The sequence below is a fragment of the Acinonyx jubatus genome, chromosome C2 (assembly GCF_027475565.1).
Source record: "Acinonyx jubatus isolate Ajub_Pintada_27869175 chromosome C2, VMU_Ajub_asm_v1.0, whole genome shotgun sequence".
NCBI classification, from domain to species: domain Eukaryota; kingdom Metazoa; phylum Chordata; class Mammalia; order Carnivora; family Felidae; genus Acinonyx; species Acinonyx jubatus.
Genome location: NC_069384.1, coordinates 155,954,715 through 155,969,691, shown reverse-complemented (window position 1 = coordinate 155,969,691; position 14,977 = coordinate 155,954,715). Strand labels below are relative to the sequence as shown.

General features: G+C 36.7%; 1 protein-coding gene across 10 annotated transcripts in view; it reads right to left on the bottom strand.

The window, feature by feature from the left end:
- The window catches only part of TOPAZ1 (testis and ovary specific TOPAZ 1), a 101,393-nt gene that overhangs the window by 6,874 nt on the left and 79,542 nt on the right, over window positions 1-14,977 (bottom strand). For 8 of the 10 annotated variants that reach the window (XM_053221800.1, XM_053221795.1, XM_053221797.1 and 5 more), the window contains 2 exons: window positions 4,216-4,380; window positions 2,319-2,522 (listed from right to left, as the gene is read on the bottom strand). In XM_053221800.1, the coding sequence (XP_053077775.1) occupies window positions 2,319-2,522; window positions 4,216-4,380 (369 nt within the window). Of the gene's footprint in view, window positions 1-2,318; window positions 2,523-4,215; window positions 4,381-14,977 lie in introns of those variants that run through there. The other 2 variants (XM_053221801.1, XR_008298119.1) reach the window with 2 other exon arrangements.

The window sequence follows — 14,977 nt, the reverse complement described above, 5'->3', positions numbered from 1 at the left end:
AATTAGTTGTTGTCTGGTCAGCAGGAGGCATCCAGGGAATGCTAATGTGTTTCCTTTTTGGAGGTGCTGAAGATGTTCTAAAATTAGATTGTGGTGTTGGCTACACAATTCTGTGAATATAATAAACACTAATGCATTGCCTAAATGGCTGAAATTTATGGTATGTGAAATTATTTCAGTAAAGCTATACAAAATATTTTTTAAAAAAGCAAAACAAAGGCATTGGCACCACAGTCTTAACAAGTGCCTCGATGAAAAAGCCATCAGCCTAAAATCCAGTACTACTGGACCAATTATAACGCTTTTCTAGAATGTTAACTATGTGTGAAGATAAACCTAGAGAGTTCCAATGATATCTGAAATGTCAGCATTGTCAGGTAATAAGATGTTTTTGAAGACTGATTGGTGAATATACATTACTCTTTTCATTTTATAACTCAGGCACATTAAAAATACCAAAAATACTCTTAGCCCTATACCTAACCTGCATAAGTCCCAGTAGTTCACTGCATATGAAATTAGGCATAGATGTATTTAAATTATCATTATCATTTTTAATTTGAGACAGAGAGAGAGAGCATGAGTTGGGGAGACAGACACAGGGAGGGAGGGAGGGAGGGGGGAGGGAGAGAGAGGGGGAGAGAGAGAGAGGGGGAGAGAGAGAGAGAATCCCAAGCAGGCTCCACACTCAGTGTGATTGCACGAACTATGAATACCTTAAGACCACTGTAAATAGGTGAACTGAATTTGAATTATATCTCAATAAAATTGTTAATAAAAATTTTTACAAATGATTAAGTTTAGCTGCTTTAAAACAGAATTTTATTTCCAACTAAGAAACAGAGATTCATAGAAATCTCATCTAAGTGTTTCCAAGTTTATGTTTTGTTCCTATGGCAGAGAAACACCTTCTATGGCATGGTCCCCAAATTGCACAATTATTTTGAAAATAAATAACCCCACTGATTCTAAAAACTAAAATAAAGAAGTTACAGCAAAAAGTAGTATATATATATATACTTTGTGTGTGTGATTTCTAGTAATCTGCAGGGAAATAGTATAAGGAGTTGAAACATAAGTTGAGGTGTTTATGAATAAACAAATCTACGTTTCCTCTGAATTTCTGATCATTTTAAAAAAATTGTTTTTAATTTTATTTGTTTATTTTGAGAGGGGGGAGGCAGAGAGAGAGAGAGAAAGAGAGAGAGAGAGAGAGAGAGAGAATCCCAAGCAGGCTCCATGCTGTCAGCACAGAGACCAATGTGGGGCTTGGTCCCTCAAAACGTAAGATCATGACCCAAGCTGAATCAAGAGTCAGGCGCTTAACTCACTGAGCCACCCAGGTGCCCCTAAAAAAATTCTGCTTTTAAAACTTCTTTTGATTATAACCTACAATAAGAGGTACATTTTACATATTGACCTGGTACACATATATGGATATATGTACCTGAAATGAAAATTTTATCAAATAATACTTCATCTTACCACCTGTAATGTATGCTAATGTTTTCTTTCCTATTTCATTGGGGAAAAGTTACCACCTGCTAAACAGCTGGTAGTGTGAAAAACACTCCCAAGTTCAGAGAGGTTTCTGGGCTGGCAGGGGTGGCTGGGATGTTTGGCAAATCTGGCACAGCAGTGACATGCAGTAGGCACTCAAATGTTTGTTAGATACGTGGCAGTGATAGAAACGTAAATTTAGGACAAACTACTGCAGGAAGGCAGAAGTGTTTTCTGGATCTCGACTCTACATGAAATTACTTCCAATTCAAATACCTATGAGGTGGCTGGGACTAGAGAAAGCATTAGTTTTCCAGGCTTATTGGTTAGAGAGAAACAACTGTAAATAGATTAATAAAGTTCTTTTACTAGGAACCACGTGAAAAAGCTATGTGTCGTGTTCATTGTAATGGCAGCCTCTGTACTTCTTATGTGGCCTGCTATAAAATATTCTAACTTATGAATTATAAAGATCAGGGATATAGCAGGGATGAATAAAATATATAAATATTCCTATTGTTTTACTCCTATATATTTATAAGCTATGTCAACTGGTTGAAATTCTTTCATTTATTTCCTTTGTGCACCCTCAAGTGGGCATACTAATGTGCAAAGAAATAAAGATATAGTAATTAGAAACGAGAAAGAACACGTTTCAAAAGAGAGAACAAATCTGTGTACACCATTATCTTTGACTGTATCAACTGCTCCTTTTACATATTTAAATGCCTAGTCATAGACACTATGCAAGGATTCTTGGTTAGAAAATTGAAGTCAAAACCAAGATTTCAAATATAAATTTTTAAAATGCAACTTACTTTTGTAGTGGGTTCTGGCTTTGAGCCATAAACAACTCCTTCCCAAAGAAGTAATTAATCTTCTAAGAAAGGAGAGCTCAATAGGGATGTTCTTTGAAATCATGAAGTCTGCCACGGAGGATGACATACCAAGACTGTTGCTTTCTATACAGGCATCTAGAAGTTTATTAAAAAGAAGGCTGTACTGTGAGACCTCCACAGTTTCTGGAAAACAAAAAGGATATAATGAAATCAATCTATCTTAGTCTCTCAATCTTCCCTCTCTCACTGCTTTTCTTTTCCCTTTGCTCCTGTTGGGATTTTCCTACCCACTATGGGAGTCACAGTCGCTAAAATGCAATCATATATTCTCTAAGAAACAAGCATTCAACAAAAGAAACCTCCTTCATTTCCTTTGTAACAAAGAAGAAGAAAGGAACCTTGTAACAATGTGGGTGAAACCAGAGGGTATTATGCTAAGTGAAGTAAGTCAGGCAGAGATAGATACCTGTTTTCACTCATACGTGGAATTTGAGACACTTAAGACCATGGGGGAACAGTAGAGAAAAAAAAAGTTACAAATAGAGAGGGAGGCAAACCATAAGAGACTCTCAAATACAGAGAACAAACTGAGGGTGGATGGGGAGGTGGGGGCAGGGGACAATGGACGATGGGCACTGAGGAGGTAACTTGTTGGGATGAGCACTGGATGTTGTGTGTAAGTGATGAATCACGAGAATCTACTCCTGATGCCAAGAGCACACTGTATACATGTATGTTAGCGAAGGTGACAATAAATTATGCTTAAAAAAAAAAAGGAAGCTTGACAACTATCGCAGACGCTACATTAACACCGCTGTGATTCCACCTGCGACTGCATCTGCTCTCCCAAATGAATGACTTGCACAGTTCTGTTTGCACTGTCTACAGTTCAGACCTCAGACTTAATTTCCCATGACTAAAAATAAACCACCGCCTCTAATATTCTCTCTCAAATTAAAAACAAATCCTTTATTAGGTATTTATCCTTCTTTCAATTCCTCACTTAGAAGAAAGTGAAGTCACCTTGGAGACTGTGAAATCTTTTATTCCCTATATTGTCAGTTCAATCTATGACCTGGATTTTGGTCTTTATCACTTCATCTGTAGCATCCTTTAGTGATCCAGGCCTAAGCAAGAAGTTAATCTCCTTACCTTTTAGTCTCTTCCTAAACATCTCCACCAATGGAACTTTCCTAGAACATGTACTCTGATAAAGCACTGTGGGAGGCCCTCAGGTTAACATTCTCATGAAGTGGCAACTTGCCACTCTGAAAGCATTACTCAGGTTCATTTTGATCCAAAGCTTTTGCTCATGTTTCCCTTAACATGGACCCCCTCTGGTCTACATAAAACTTGAGTGTCAGGATTCGAGAACACTACCTACTATTGTCCACATTAATATTCCCTTTCTTTGAACTTGTCATTTCTTCCATTTATTTCATATTTTCCTATGTTCCAAGGTAATGGAAACTAAGCTCTGTATTTAATGTTAAGTAATAAAAGAAAAAGTATTCTTCATTATTCTAATGCAATGAATTCTTTTACGACACAAAACTTGCTGGGGCATTATTGTTTGCTGCTGACCTGACAGAGAGGGAAAGGGGACTGATGAAAACAGTTGAGGGAGGGAATGGCTGACAACCCAACGGTAAGCATCTCTGCTTTTGAAAAACAAAAACAAAAACAAAAACAAAAAAACAACAAAAAAGAGAAAGAAAAAAGAAAAACATATTGAATTTGCAGAGAACACATTTTACAGAAAATAATTTCATTAAAAATATATGCTGGAATATAAAACTCAACCAAAACAGGTGGAGAATGGTTTCTTATTTAAACACCAGATGGACATTAGAATTGAGGCTTTTAAAAAACATACCTTGAGAATTTTGAAAACCTGGTAGATTTTGCAAAACTTCAAATGTCTGTCTATAAAGGCTCTTGGCTAAGATTTCGTGTGCAATTGTACAGAGCAGATTATGTCGATTGAGTACATCCAGTCTATCACAAGGCCACAGTGGTGTATTGATGATCCATTCTGATTCTTCCAAAAAGAAAAAAGTACTAATACTTTATACTATGTAAATTACACTTAAGAGTATAATTACAACTAATGTTTTCAAACATGTTTTGTTAAGTATCAAAATTTAAGTATGTGTATTCAGAAAAGATAACAATAACTCAAATTTATTAGAAACAACTTGTATAGTAATGGTCACTATCCTAAGGGGATACAAACGAATGAGTACTTTGTTATACTTATTTTTTAATTTTTCATTTTTCTAAGTGTACTAACTCAGTTTTTAACTCTAAGGTTAATGTTTATTTTTACATGACAAAAATGTTTCTTTTGTAGTAAATTATTTGTTATAATGTAAAATATTTGTGTGGACAAGTTTAACAATTTTATAATAAAGAATACATAAATTAACTAGTTTTTGGCATTTTGGGGAACAGCTTTCCCCCCCCAATTTCTTACATAATTTTTATTACAAGATCGTTGATTTGTGCACAATATACAATGTATGTAAGTTATAAAAGCAAAATAACAAACTTTTATGCATGCTTCACACAGCTTAAAAAAAAGAGAATATTACCTATAATGCTGAAGTTCCTTAATTTCTGCCTTGATTTGCACATTGAGAAAAACAATAGGAGACTATCATACAGAACACTGAGGTACTAAAATATTAGAAATGTCAATATTTTATCATTTGCCTAATTCTCTCAATCATCATACACCAGATACATAAACGAAATGTTGTTATAACACTTAAATCATATTTCCCTGTTTTTTAACTGTACTAAGTATAGGAGTCACGTTTTCTTTTTCTTTGGGGGCCTTCCCAGCACAGTGAATACAAAAAGTATTGAAGGGAGATTTGGTAATTCATGTACACAAATGCCAAAATAAAGGCTTAATTACCCAGTATAACTTTAAAACAGGAGCTGTTTTTAAATTAGTAGAGCCCATCTGACAGACTGATTGACTGACTGAATTGCCTCATGCTATGTGTTAGGCAATGTTTTACAAATATTGGTGCTTTATGAATCTTAGCTCATTTAAACAGATATTTCCATTAATTTACTTCCAAATCTGCTTAAACTTTACTTTATAGAGAAATTTAAATGAACTTGTTATCTTTTGAAAGACTGCATAAATCATTGGTTAAGCATAATTCCCATTTTCCCCCATAATTCCCCAAAGTAAAACCGCTAAATCACCATTCCTTATAAACTGAATTTTATTTTTATCAAATAAGTTCAATTGTTTTTTGTTAATGATCTATCTGGTGGTAGATATGTCACACTTACAAAAAGTAGACTATGTGGACCTTTCTCACAATTGCACTGTTCTTTAGTACTCATTTTTTATTGTTAAGGTAGAATAATGGTCACAGTTTTTGAAAGAATAGATGGTATTTTAGGAACTTCATTTTGAAATCTTACCAAATTGTGTAGCTATATTAAAAACTCTGAATAAGCTGGTCATTTTATGTACTAAAGTTAACTGAAACTGGTAATTGGGTAGTCATTTAGACTTTTAACTAATCCACCCCATTCACAACTCTATCAGCATAAACACTTTTGAGAAATTTTATAAGACCTCTTATGAGAATTAAATTTTCAAAAACAAAAACCAGTTTACTAGTGTACTTTAATACTAGTTTTATGGTGATAGAAGTCCTTATTGCATTAACCCTCATGTTTTTCACTCTTCGACAGTTGGGAATATTTTCCATTTGTCTAAAAAGTCTGAGTCAAAATGCAAGCAAATTTTCTATAATAGCCATTCTTTATCCACTTACCTTCCAACATATGCATATTTAGTCATTTGACTCATGCAAGATTTTGAATACAAGGCACTGAGAATATGAAGACTATTAATATGAAGATGGTCTGCAGTGAATGAATTTCCAGGCTAGTCAGTGACACTATCAAATAACTATCCTTGACTACCATAGTGAATGCTACATATACCATAAAAAATATCTAAAGATACCTTTCTCCTTTTAATATATACATTTAACATAATCCCAATCAAATTTCCTTACAGAACTATATGAAAAACTCAATAGCTGAAATTCATCTAAAAGAATAAGCACTTGAGAATGTGAACAATAATTTGGAAAAGAGGAGTGAAAGTGGTGTTGCCTAAATAGATATTACAGATATTCTAAAGCTACATTAACTAAAAACAGTTTGGTGCTACCATAGAAACAGATCCCTGGGAGAGAAGACAAGTATAGAAACACACCTAAGCAGATACAAGATTCTAATAAATGATAAAAGTGGCATTTTAAATAAGTGAGTAAAGGGTGAGTTGGGACATTTTGGGGAAATAAATACAATTTTGTTCCCATTTCATATCAAAATTTAAAACTAGTAATGAATGAAAAGATTTGAAGAACATGGGTAAATATATAATTTTGAGATAGCTAAGGAGTGCCTAAACCATGATACAAAACAAAAAGTCATGGGAATAAAAGGTATAGCAGACGGAATATAGTCAACGGTATTGTAATAGTGTTGTATGGTGACAGACGTATAGCTGTGGTGAACATAAGCATAATGTATAGAGATGTTGAGTCACTATGTCACTATGTCGTACACTTGAAACTAATGTAACATTGGTGTCAGGTATACTAAAAAAAAATGTATTAAAAAAATAAAAAGCTATACTAAAAAGAGAACACTAAAAAAATAAAAACAGTTTATGTTAGGTAGAAAAAATGTCAGGTGGACAACAGAAGAAAAACAAAAATGCAAAAAAAATCATAAAGTTAAAGGAAAATGAAAAGCTGAGAAAAATATGTGCAAATATCCAACAGATGAAGGACTAATATCTTTAATATGTAAAACTATCATAATACAAAGGGACATAATTTACAGTACAATGTTTTCTAAGTGTGATATATACATCATTGATGATAAGTACCTGAACTGATTTTTAGATCACATTATAATGTTAATAACCTATTTGATTGTGTACTATAAAAACTGTAACAATAAAAGAGTGCATCAAGTATAAAAACCACATTAAACAGGCAATTTCAGAAATACTGTTCAGGATGAGGCCAAGCTGGTTGATTTACTTCTAAAATAATGTTTATTTAAAAAAATTATTTTTTTGAAGTTTATTTACTTATTTCTGAGAGAGACAGAGAGAGAGAGTGAAGGAAGGGCAGAGAGAATGAATCCCAAGCAGGCTCTGCATGGTCAGCGCAAAGCCCGATGTGGGGCTGAAACTGACGAAGTGTGAGATCATGAGATCATGACCCGAGCTGAAACCAAGAGTCGGACGCTTAACCAACTGAGCCACCCAGGTGCCCCTAAAATAATGTTTATTTAAAAAATATAAACAATCACAGAGGTGCCTGTGTGGCTCAGTTGGTTAAGTGTCAGACTTAGGCTCAGGTCATGATCTTGTAGTCTGGAAGTTCGAGCTCCCTGTTGGACTCTGCACTGACAGCTCAGCGCCTGGAGCCTACTTGGCATTCTTGTGTATCCCTGTCTCTCTTCCCCTCCCCTGCTTGCATTCTGTCTCTCTCTCTCTCAAAAATAAACATTATATATATATATATATATATATATATATATATATATATATATATATGTACACACACACACACACACACACACAATCACTACAAAAAATTAAAACAGAGAAGTATAAAGAAGAAATTAAGAAAAATTGAATATCCCATCACTGAAAATGACCAGTGTTCACATTTGGTGAAAATTACCTGGGAAAGAAGTGTTAATGACCTAAATAATGGCTATGCCTACATAAGTAGTTATAAGTGAAACTGCTGTATGAAAACAGAGATTAAACATGGCCTGGCCTAACATAACATTGTTCTGAACAGAGCTATCCACTGATTGAAAATAAAGATGATGCAGTTTTTAAATATTAACATTGTTTATATGCTTATATTAGTACTGCAGTGGCAGTCACTGGTCTAGGTGTTCAAGCTAAACTTTATGCCAAATTTCCTATATAAAAAAGGGTAACACTTTCCTAAATAAACAAAAAAACACACACACATCTATGCTTTAAACAAGTCTAGCCTAAAACAATATAGATGGACCTTGAGAGCATTAGGCAAAGTGAAGTAAGTGAAATACAGAAAGAGAAACACTGCATGATCTCACTGGTATGTGAAATCTTAGAATCATAGAAAAAGAGATTGGATTTGTGGTTACCAGAGGTGGGGGTGGGGGTGGGGAAATGGATGAAGGTGGTCAAAAGGCACAAACTTCCAGTTGTAAGGAATACTGGAGATGTAATGTACCATAACACGGTGACTATAGTTAACATTGCTGTATGACATCCAGGAAAGTTGTTGAGAGTAGATCCTAAGAGTTCTCATCACAAGGGAAAAAATGTATTTTTCTTTTTTTTTTTCTATCTATAGGAGATGATGGATGTTAACTATATTTATTGTGCCAATCACAATTCACAACATATATGTCATTATGCTATACTCCTTAAACTTACACAGTGCTGTATGTCAATTATATCTCAACAAAACTAGAAAAAAAAATCTAAAACAAAAACATCTCCAGCCATTTCCTCCCTAGGAAGGTACAAAGAGAGTTAAATGTAGAAAATCCATAAATAATACATAATAAAAATGGTAATGCTTGTAGCACTGGTTAACACACTAGGGGAGTGACTTGAGGAAGTGTGGTTTAGGGATACAGGGGAGGTGTGAGAAATGCCCACACAAGAGAGCTATAGGGTAGTGGTCTTCAAAGTGAGGTCCCAGACTAGCATCATCATCAGTAACCTCTGAGAACTTGTAAGAAATGCAAATTCCCAGGACCCACCCCAGATTTAATGAATCAGAAAATCTGGGAATGGACCAAGCAATCTGTGTTTTAACAATCTTTCAGGGTGTTCTGATGGCCAACTTTGAGAACTACTGTCTCAGATTTATAAAAACAAGATCAGAATCACCACTTTGCTCAGGTGGCTGACTAGGTCAGATCCAGGTCTGTTTCTGTGGTTTGTGCTTCCTCCCTGGTTGCAATTTTACAAAGTCCATTTAAATGAAAGATTAGGGAAATAACAGTGGTATAAGGTTTTAATATATGGACTCTGCAATCAGACCTAGATTGGAATTGCTGTGTGATCTTCTCTGTGCCTCAGCGCCTTCATCTTGGGATACCATCATCTACTTAATAGGGTTAGTGTTCATTAAATAAGAGGACACAAGTAACACACTTAGCACAATGCTTGGTATATAGCAAATAATTACATTATTATTAAATCAATAATGAAGAGATATATTAAAATTTGAAAACAGACCAAGAGGGGCGCCTGGGTGGCTCAGTCAGTTAAACGTCTGACTTCGGCTCAGGTCATGATCTCGCAGTTTGTGAGTTCGAGCCCCGCGTCGGGCTCTGTGCTGACAGCTCAGAGCCTGGAGCCTGCTTTGGATTCTGTGTCTCCCTCTCTCTGACCCTCCCCCACTGTGCTCTGCCTCTCTCTATCAAAAAATAAATAAATGTAAAAAGAAAAAAAATTAAAAAAGAAAACAGACCAAGAACATGAATAATCTACAAAAGAATAAGTAAAAATGGTAAAAAGGGGAAAGAGTTAAATTTTCTAATAAGCAATTAAATGCAAAGTAAAGCAACAAATATCACTTTTTCTCTGTCAAACTAGCAAAGAGAAAAGAAAAATAGTATTCAAGAAATAGTATTGGTGAGCGTGTTTCATAACATGCATCTTCACATGCTGGTAAGACTAATTACTACAAACTTTCTAAAGGTGTAGGGTACTTTTATATTCCACTTGCAGAGATAAGACCTTGAATGGAAAGTATTGAATGGCCAGATTAGGGATTGCATAGACTGGAAAGTACCAGTCTGTCTGACAACTAAAAACCATAATATTCGGCACTAACTCTTGGACTGTTTATATGCACTTATGACCCCTAAAAGGACAATGTCTTTATAGAAGAGATACCTATGTAATAGTTCTCTAGGATTTTCTTACAAAGGGAGGGTTTCTAATAAACTCAAGATAACTTGATGCAAATCTGAATGGGAATAAGGGCAAATCTACCAACATTTACCAAAAAGCTTTAAACTGCCTTATCCTTTAACCCAGCAATTGTCAGAATTTATCCTAAGGATGTAATATTAGCAGGAATGTTTAGCATGGATTATTATTTATGATGGACATCTGGAAACAAGCTAGATGAAGAAATGTGGGTCTATGGATATATTTATGTATCTACATTTATACACTTATATATATTTTTTCGTAAGATGGAAAACTAAGCATCCCATTAAGTGACATTATAGAAGAACATTCCTTTACACAGAAGATGTCCACAGAAAGACTGTTCCCTAGGGGCGCCTCGGTGGCTCAGTCGGTTAAGCATCTGACTTCAGCTCAGGTCATGATCTCGCGGTCTGTGAGTTCGAGCCCCACGTCGGGCTCTGTGCTGACAGCTCAGAGCCTGGGGCCTGTTTCGGATTCTGTGTCTCCGTCTCTCTCTCTGACCCTCCCTCGTTCATGCTCTATCTCTCTCTGTCTCAAAAATAAATAAACGTTAAAAAAAAAAATTAAAAAAAAAAAAAAAAAAGAAAGACTGTTCCCTGAACAAAACAATGCAAGGTACAAAAGGACTCTGTGTAGTAACGTTAAAGTGGTTAACAGTCATTTCTGGGTGGCCTGAATAAGGAATTTTTATCATCAGTTTTTCTTACCTACCTTTTCCTACTGGTTGCTAATGAACATGTGTTACTTATGTTGAGGCAATAAAATTTATTTTAAAGTTCAAAGGCAGCTTCTCAATAAATGGCATAACTTTTTACAAAATGTATATTCTAGGGAGTTAGGACACTTATTTTTCAGCCTCGAAGCCATGATTATAAATTATGGTTTAAAGGCTTTTTTTTTTTACTCTGGTAAGGGGAGAAGGCAGGAATTTATTGTTCATTTGCCAAGATACAAGCTACTAGTGCTGAGAGTTTTAAATGTCAAACTGAAAAGCCAAAACAATAGATTTCTCATCATAAAGTCTGCCACTAACTAAAATGAGTAAAATATTCTGCATTTCTCCAACACAAGTAATGTATAACCCTTCTATAAAAAGTTTAGTAGGTAATAAGTGCACAGGTTTTCAAAAGAAAAAAATATAGAGAAATAAGATGGCAGAGGAGCAGGGGGACCCTAAACTTCCCTTGTCCCTTGAACACAGCCAGATAAATATCCAATCATTCTGAGCACCCAAGAAATCGATCTGAGGACTGAGAGAGCAAAACTGCACAACTAGAGGGAGAAAATGGCCACAAAAGGCCACATCGTGGAAGATGGGAGCTACGGAGAGTTGATTGGGGAAAGCAAAGAACTGCAGGTGCTGTGAAGGGGAGGGAGTCCTGATGATGGAGAGATGAGAGAATATAAGAAAGAGAAAGGGGGGGGCAGTGCGGAGCGACGAGCACACGCAGGGGACTGCACAAGAAAACTCTTTCCCCAAGACCACTGACTAGGAAAAGGAGAGCAGTGGAGCACAGTCTGAAGCTTTGAAGGTCTGCACCATGGTTGTGCCTTGTGGCCCCGGTGGGGAAAGACTATGAAGACCTGGGAGAGGCCAGCAAGATCTGAGGATTCCCTGGGTCACATGGGAAGAAACAGTTCCCCTGCTAGGAGTACATTTGGGAGTGGCCGCACAGCCTCTGCGGGGACAAAACAACTGGCAGCACCCATGGGTTGCCCTGTTCTCAAGCATAGGAACAAAGACACAAGCAGGGGAAGCAAATCTTGGTGCCAATTTTGTGCTGTGCTTTACAGAAACTCCAAACTGCTGAGCTGTATCGTGACCATTTTTCTATAACAAACCAGCAGATGCAATAGTACAGTGAAAGCCTCCCCCAGAGGGTCAGCACGGGTCCGAGCAGCTTGGATCTCTAAAATTTGGAGTTTTGAAACCCACCTGTGTGCCTGAGATAAAACATAGGAATACAGTGTCACCTGGCAGGTAGACAGCTCGGACACTGGCAGGGTGAAGGCAGGAATCTGACAGAAGCTGGGGACACAAAAGGGGTGAATATCTGCTCTTCTGTGCCAGCTTCCTAAAGAGTGGTGGGTGTGAGCTTCCTGCTCTGGGGAAGGAGGAGAGAGCGGGGCTAAGCCATTACCCTCCCTCTCCCACACTGGCACTGATGTCCTTCAGTGAGCAAAACAGTGCCACCCAGTGTAGGCAAGAGCAGCTTACACCAAGGCCCTGCTGTGCATCTCCACTGGGGCAAGTCCACCCGAGAATCATCACTGCAGGCCCCACCATCATGGGACCAGCACAAACCCCTCTTTTGCACTAAGTCTACTGATCATAGAGTGCTGCAAAGCTTCAGCTCTAGGGGAGATAGGATCCAGCTGCCTTTTTTTTTTTTTTTTGATCTAGTTTCTTTTAATAAGCAGACCAAAATACACCTAGGATCTAGCTTCCTTCCTTTCTTTCTTTTTTTTGAACTTCTTCTTAATATAGCCATTACTCTCAGGAGCAGGAATACGACAAACTTTCCTAACAATAGCCACCCCAGCCCCCCACACACCCAGTGACTCAGACAAAATGACAAGATGGATGAATTCACACCAAAAGAAAGAACAGGATGAAATCATGGCCAGGGATTTAATCAATACAAATATAAGTAAGATGTCCAAATCAGAATTTAAAATAATAATTATAAGGATACTAGCTGGGCTTGAGAAAAGCATAGAAGACACTAGAGAATCCCTTACTGCACAGATAAAATAACCTAAAAACTAGTCCAGTCAAAATAAAAAATACTATAACTAAGATGCAAAACCGACTGGGTGTAATGACAACAAGGAAGCAGAAGAACAAATGAGTGATACAGAAGATAAAATTATGGGAAATACTGGAGCGGAAAAAAAGAAGGAAAGAAAGGTACCGGATCATGGATGTAGACTTAGGGAACTCAGTGACTCCTTAAAGCACAACAACATTCCTATCATAGGAGTCCCAGAAGAAAAAGAGAAAGAGAAAGGAGCAGAAAGTTTATATGAGCAAATTATAGCTGAAAACCTCTCTAATCTAAGGAAGAACACAGATCCAAATCCATTAGAACCACAGAGAATTCCCATTAAATTCGACAAAAGCCAGTCATCACCAAGACCCCTCATAGTGGAATTCACAAAATGCTCATATAAAGAAGGAATCCTGAAAGAAGCAAGGGTAAAAAAAAAATCCTTAACCTGCAAAGCAAGACAGATCGGTTTGCAGCAGATCTGTCCAGAAACTTGGCAGGCCAGAAGAGAATGGCACGATATACTCAATGTGCTAAATGGGAAAAGTATGCAGCCAAGAATACTTTATGCAGCAAGGCTGTCACGCAGAATACAGGAAAGACAGTTTCCCAAACAAAAACTAAAGGAGTTCATGACCACTAACCCAGCCCTGCAGGAAATATTAAAGGGGACTCTTTGAAGTGGGAAAAAAAGAGCAAAAGCATAAAGACTAGAAAGGAAGAGAGAACATCACCAGAAACACCAACTTTATAGATAACACAATGTCACCAAATTGACATCTATCAATAATAGCTCTAAATATAATGGACTAAAAGCTCAAATCAAAGGACACAGGGTATCAGAATGGATAAACAAACAAGACCCATCTACGTGGTGCCTACAAGAGGATCACTTTATTTTTTTTAAACTTCTTTTTTTGTTTATTTATTCATTTTTGAGAGACAGAGCATGAGCAGGGGAGGGGCAGAGAGAGAAGGAGACACAGAATCCAAAGCAGGCTCCAGGCTCTGTGCTGTCAGCACAGAGCCCTATGAGGGGCTTGAACTCACGAACCGAGAGATCATGACCTGAGCTGAAGTGGGATGCTCAACCTACTGAGCCACCCAGGTGCCCCTAAGAGGATCACTTTAGACCTAAAGACACCTACAGACTGAAAGTGAGAGGATGGATAATGATTTATCATGCTAACAGATGCCAAAACAAAGCCAGAGTAGCCATACTTAGACAAACCAGATTTTAAACCAAAGACTGTAATGTGAGATGAAGAAGGGCATTATACCATAATTAAGGGACCTACCTATCAAGAAGATCTAACAATTGTAAACATTTATGTGCCCAAATATATAAAGCAATTAATAACAAACATAAAGAAACTCAGTAATAATAATACAATAATAGTAAAGGACTTGAACATGCCACTTACAACAATGGATAGATCATCTAAGCAGATCAACAAAGAAACAATAGCCTTGAATGACACACTGGACCAGATAGACTTAACAGATATATTCAGAACTTTTCATCCTAAAGCTGGAGTATACACATTCTTCTCGAGTGACCATGGAACATTCTACAGATTAGATCACATACTGGGTCACAAATCAGCTCTCAACAAGTACAAAAAACTGAGATCATACCATGCGTATTTTCAGACCACAATGTTATGAAACCTGAAGTCAGCCATAAGAAAAAATTTGGAAAGACTGCAAATTATTGGAGACTAAACTCCTACTAAAGGATAAATGGGATAACCAGGAAATTAAAGAAGAAATTTAAAAAAATACATGGAAGCAAATGAAAATGAAAACATGATAGTCCAAAACCTTTGGGATATGGCAAAGGTGGTCCT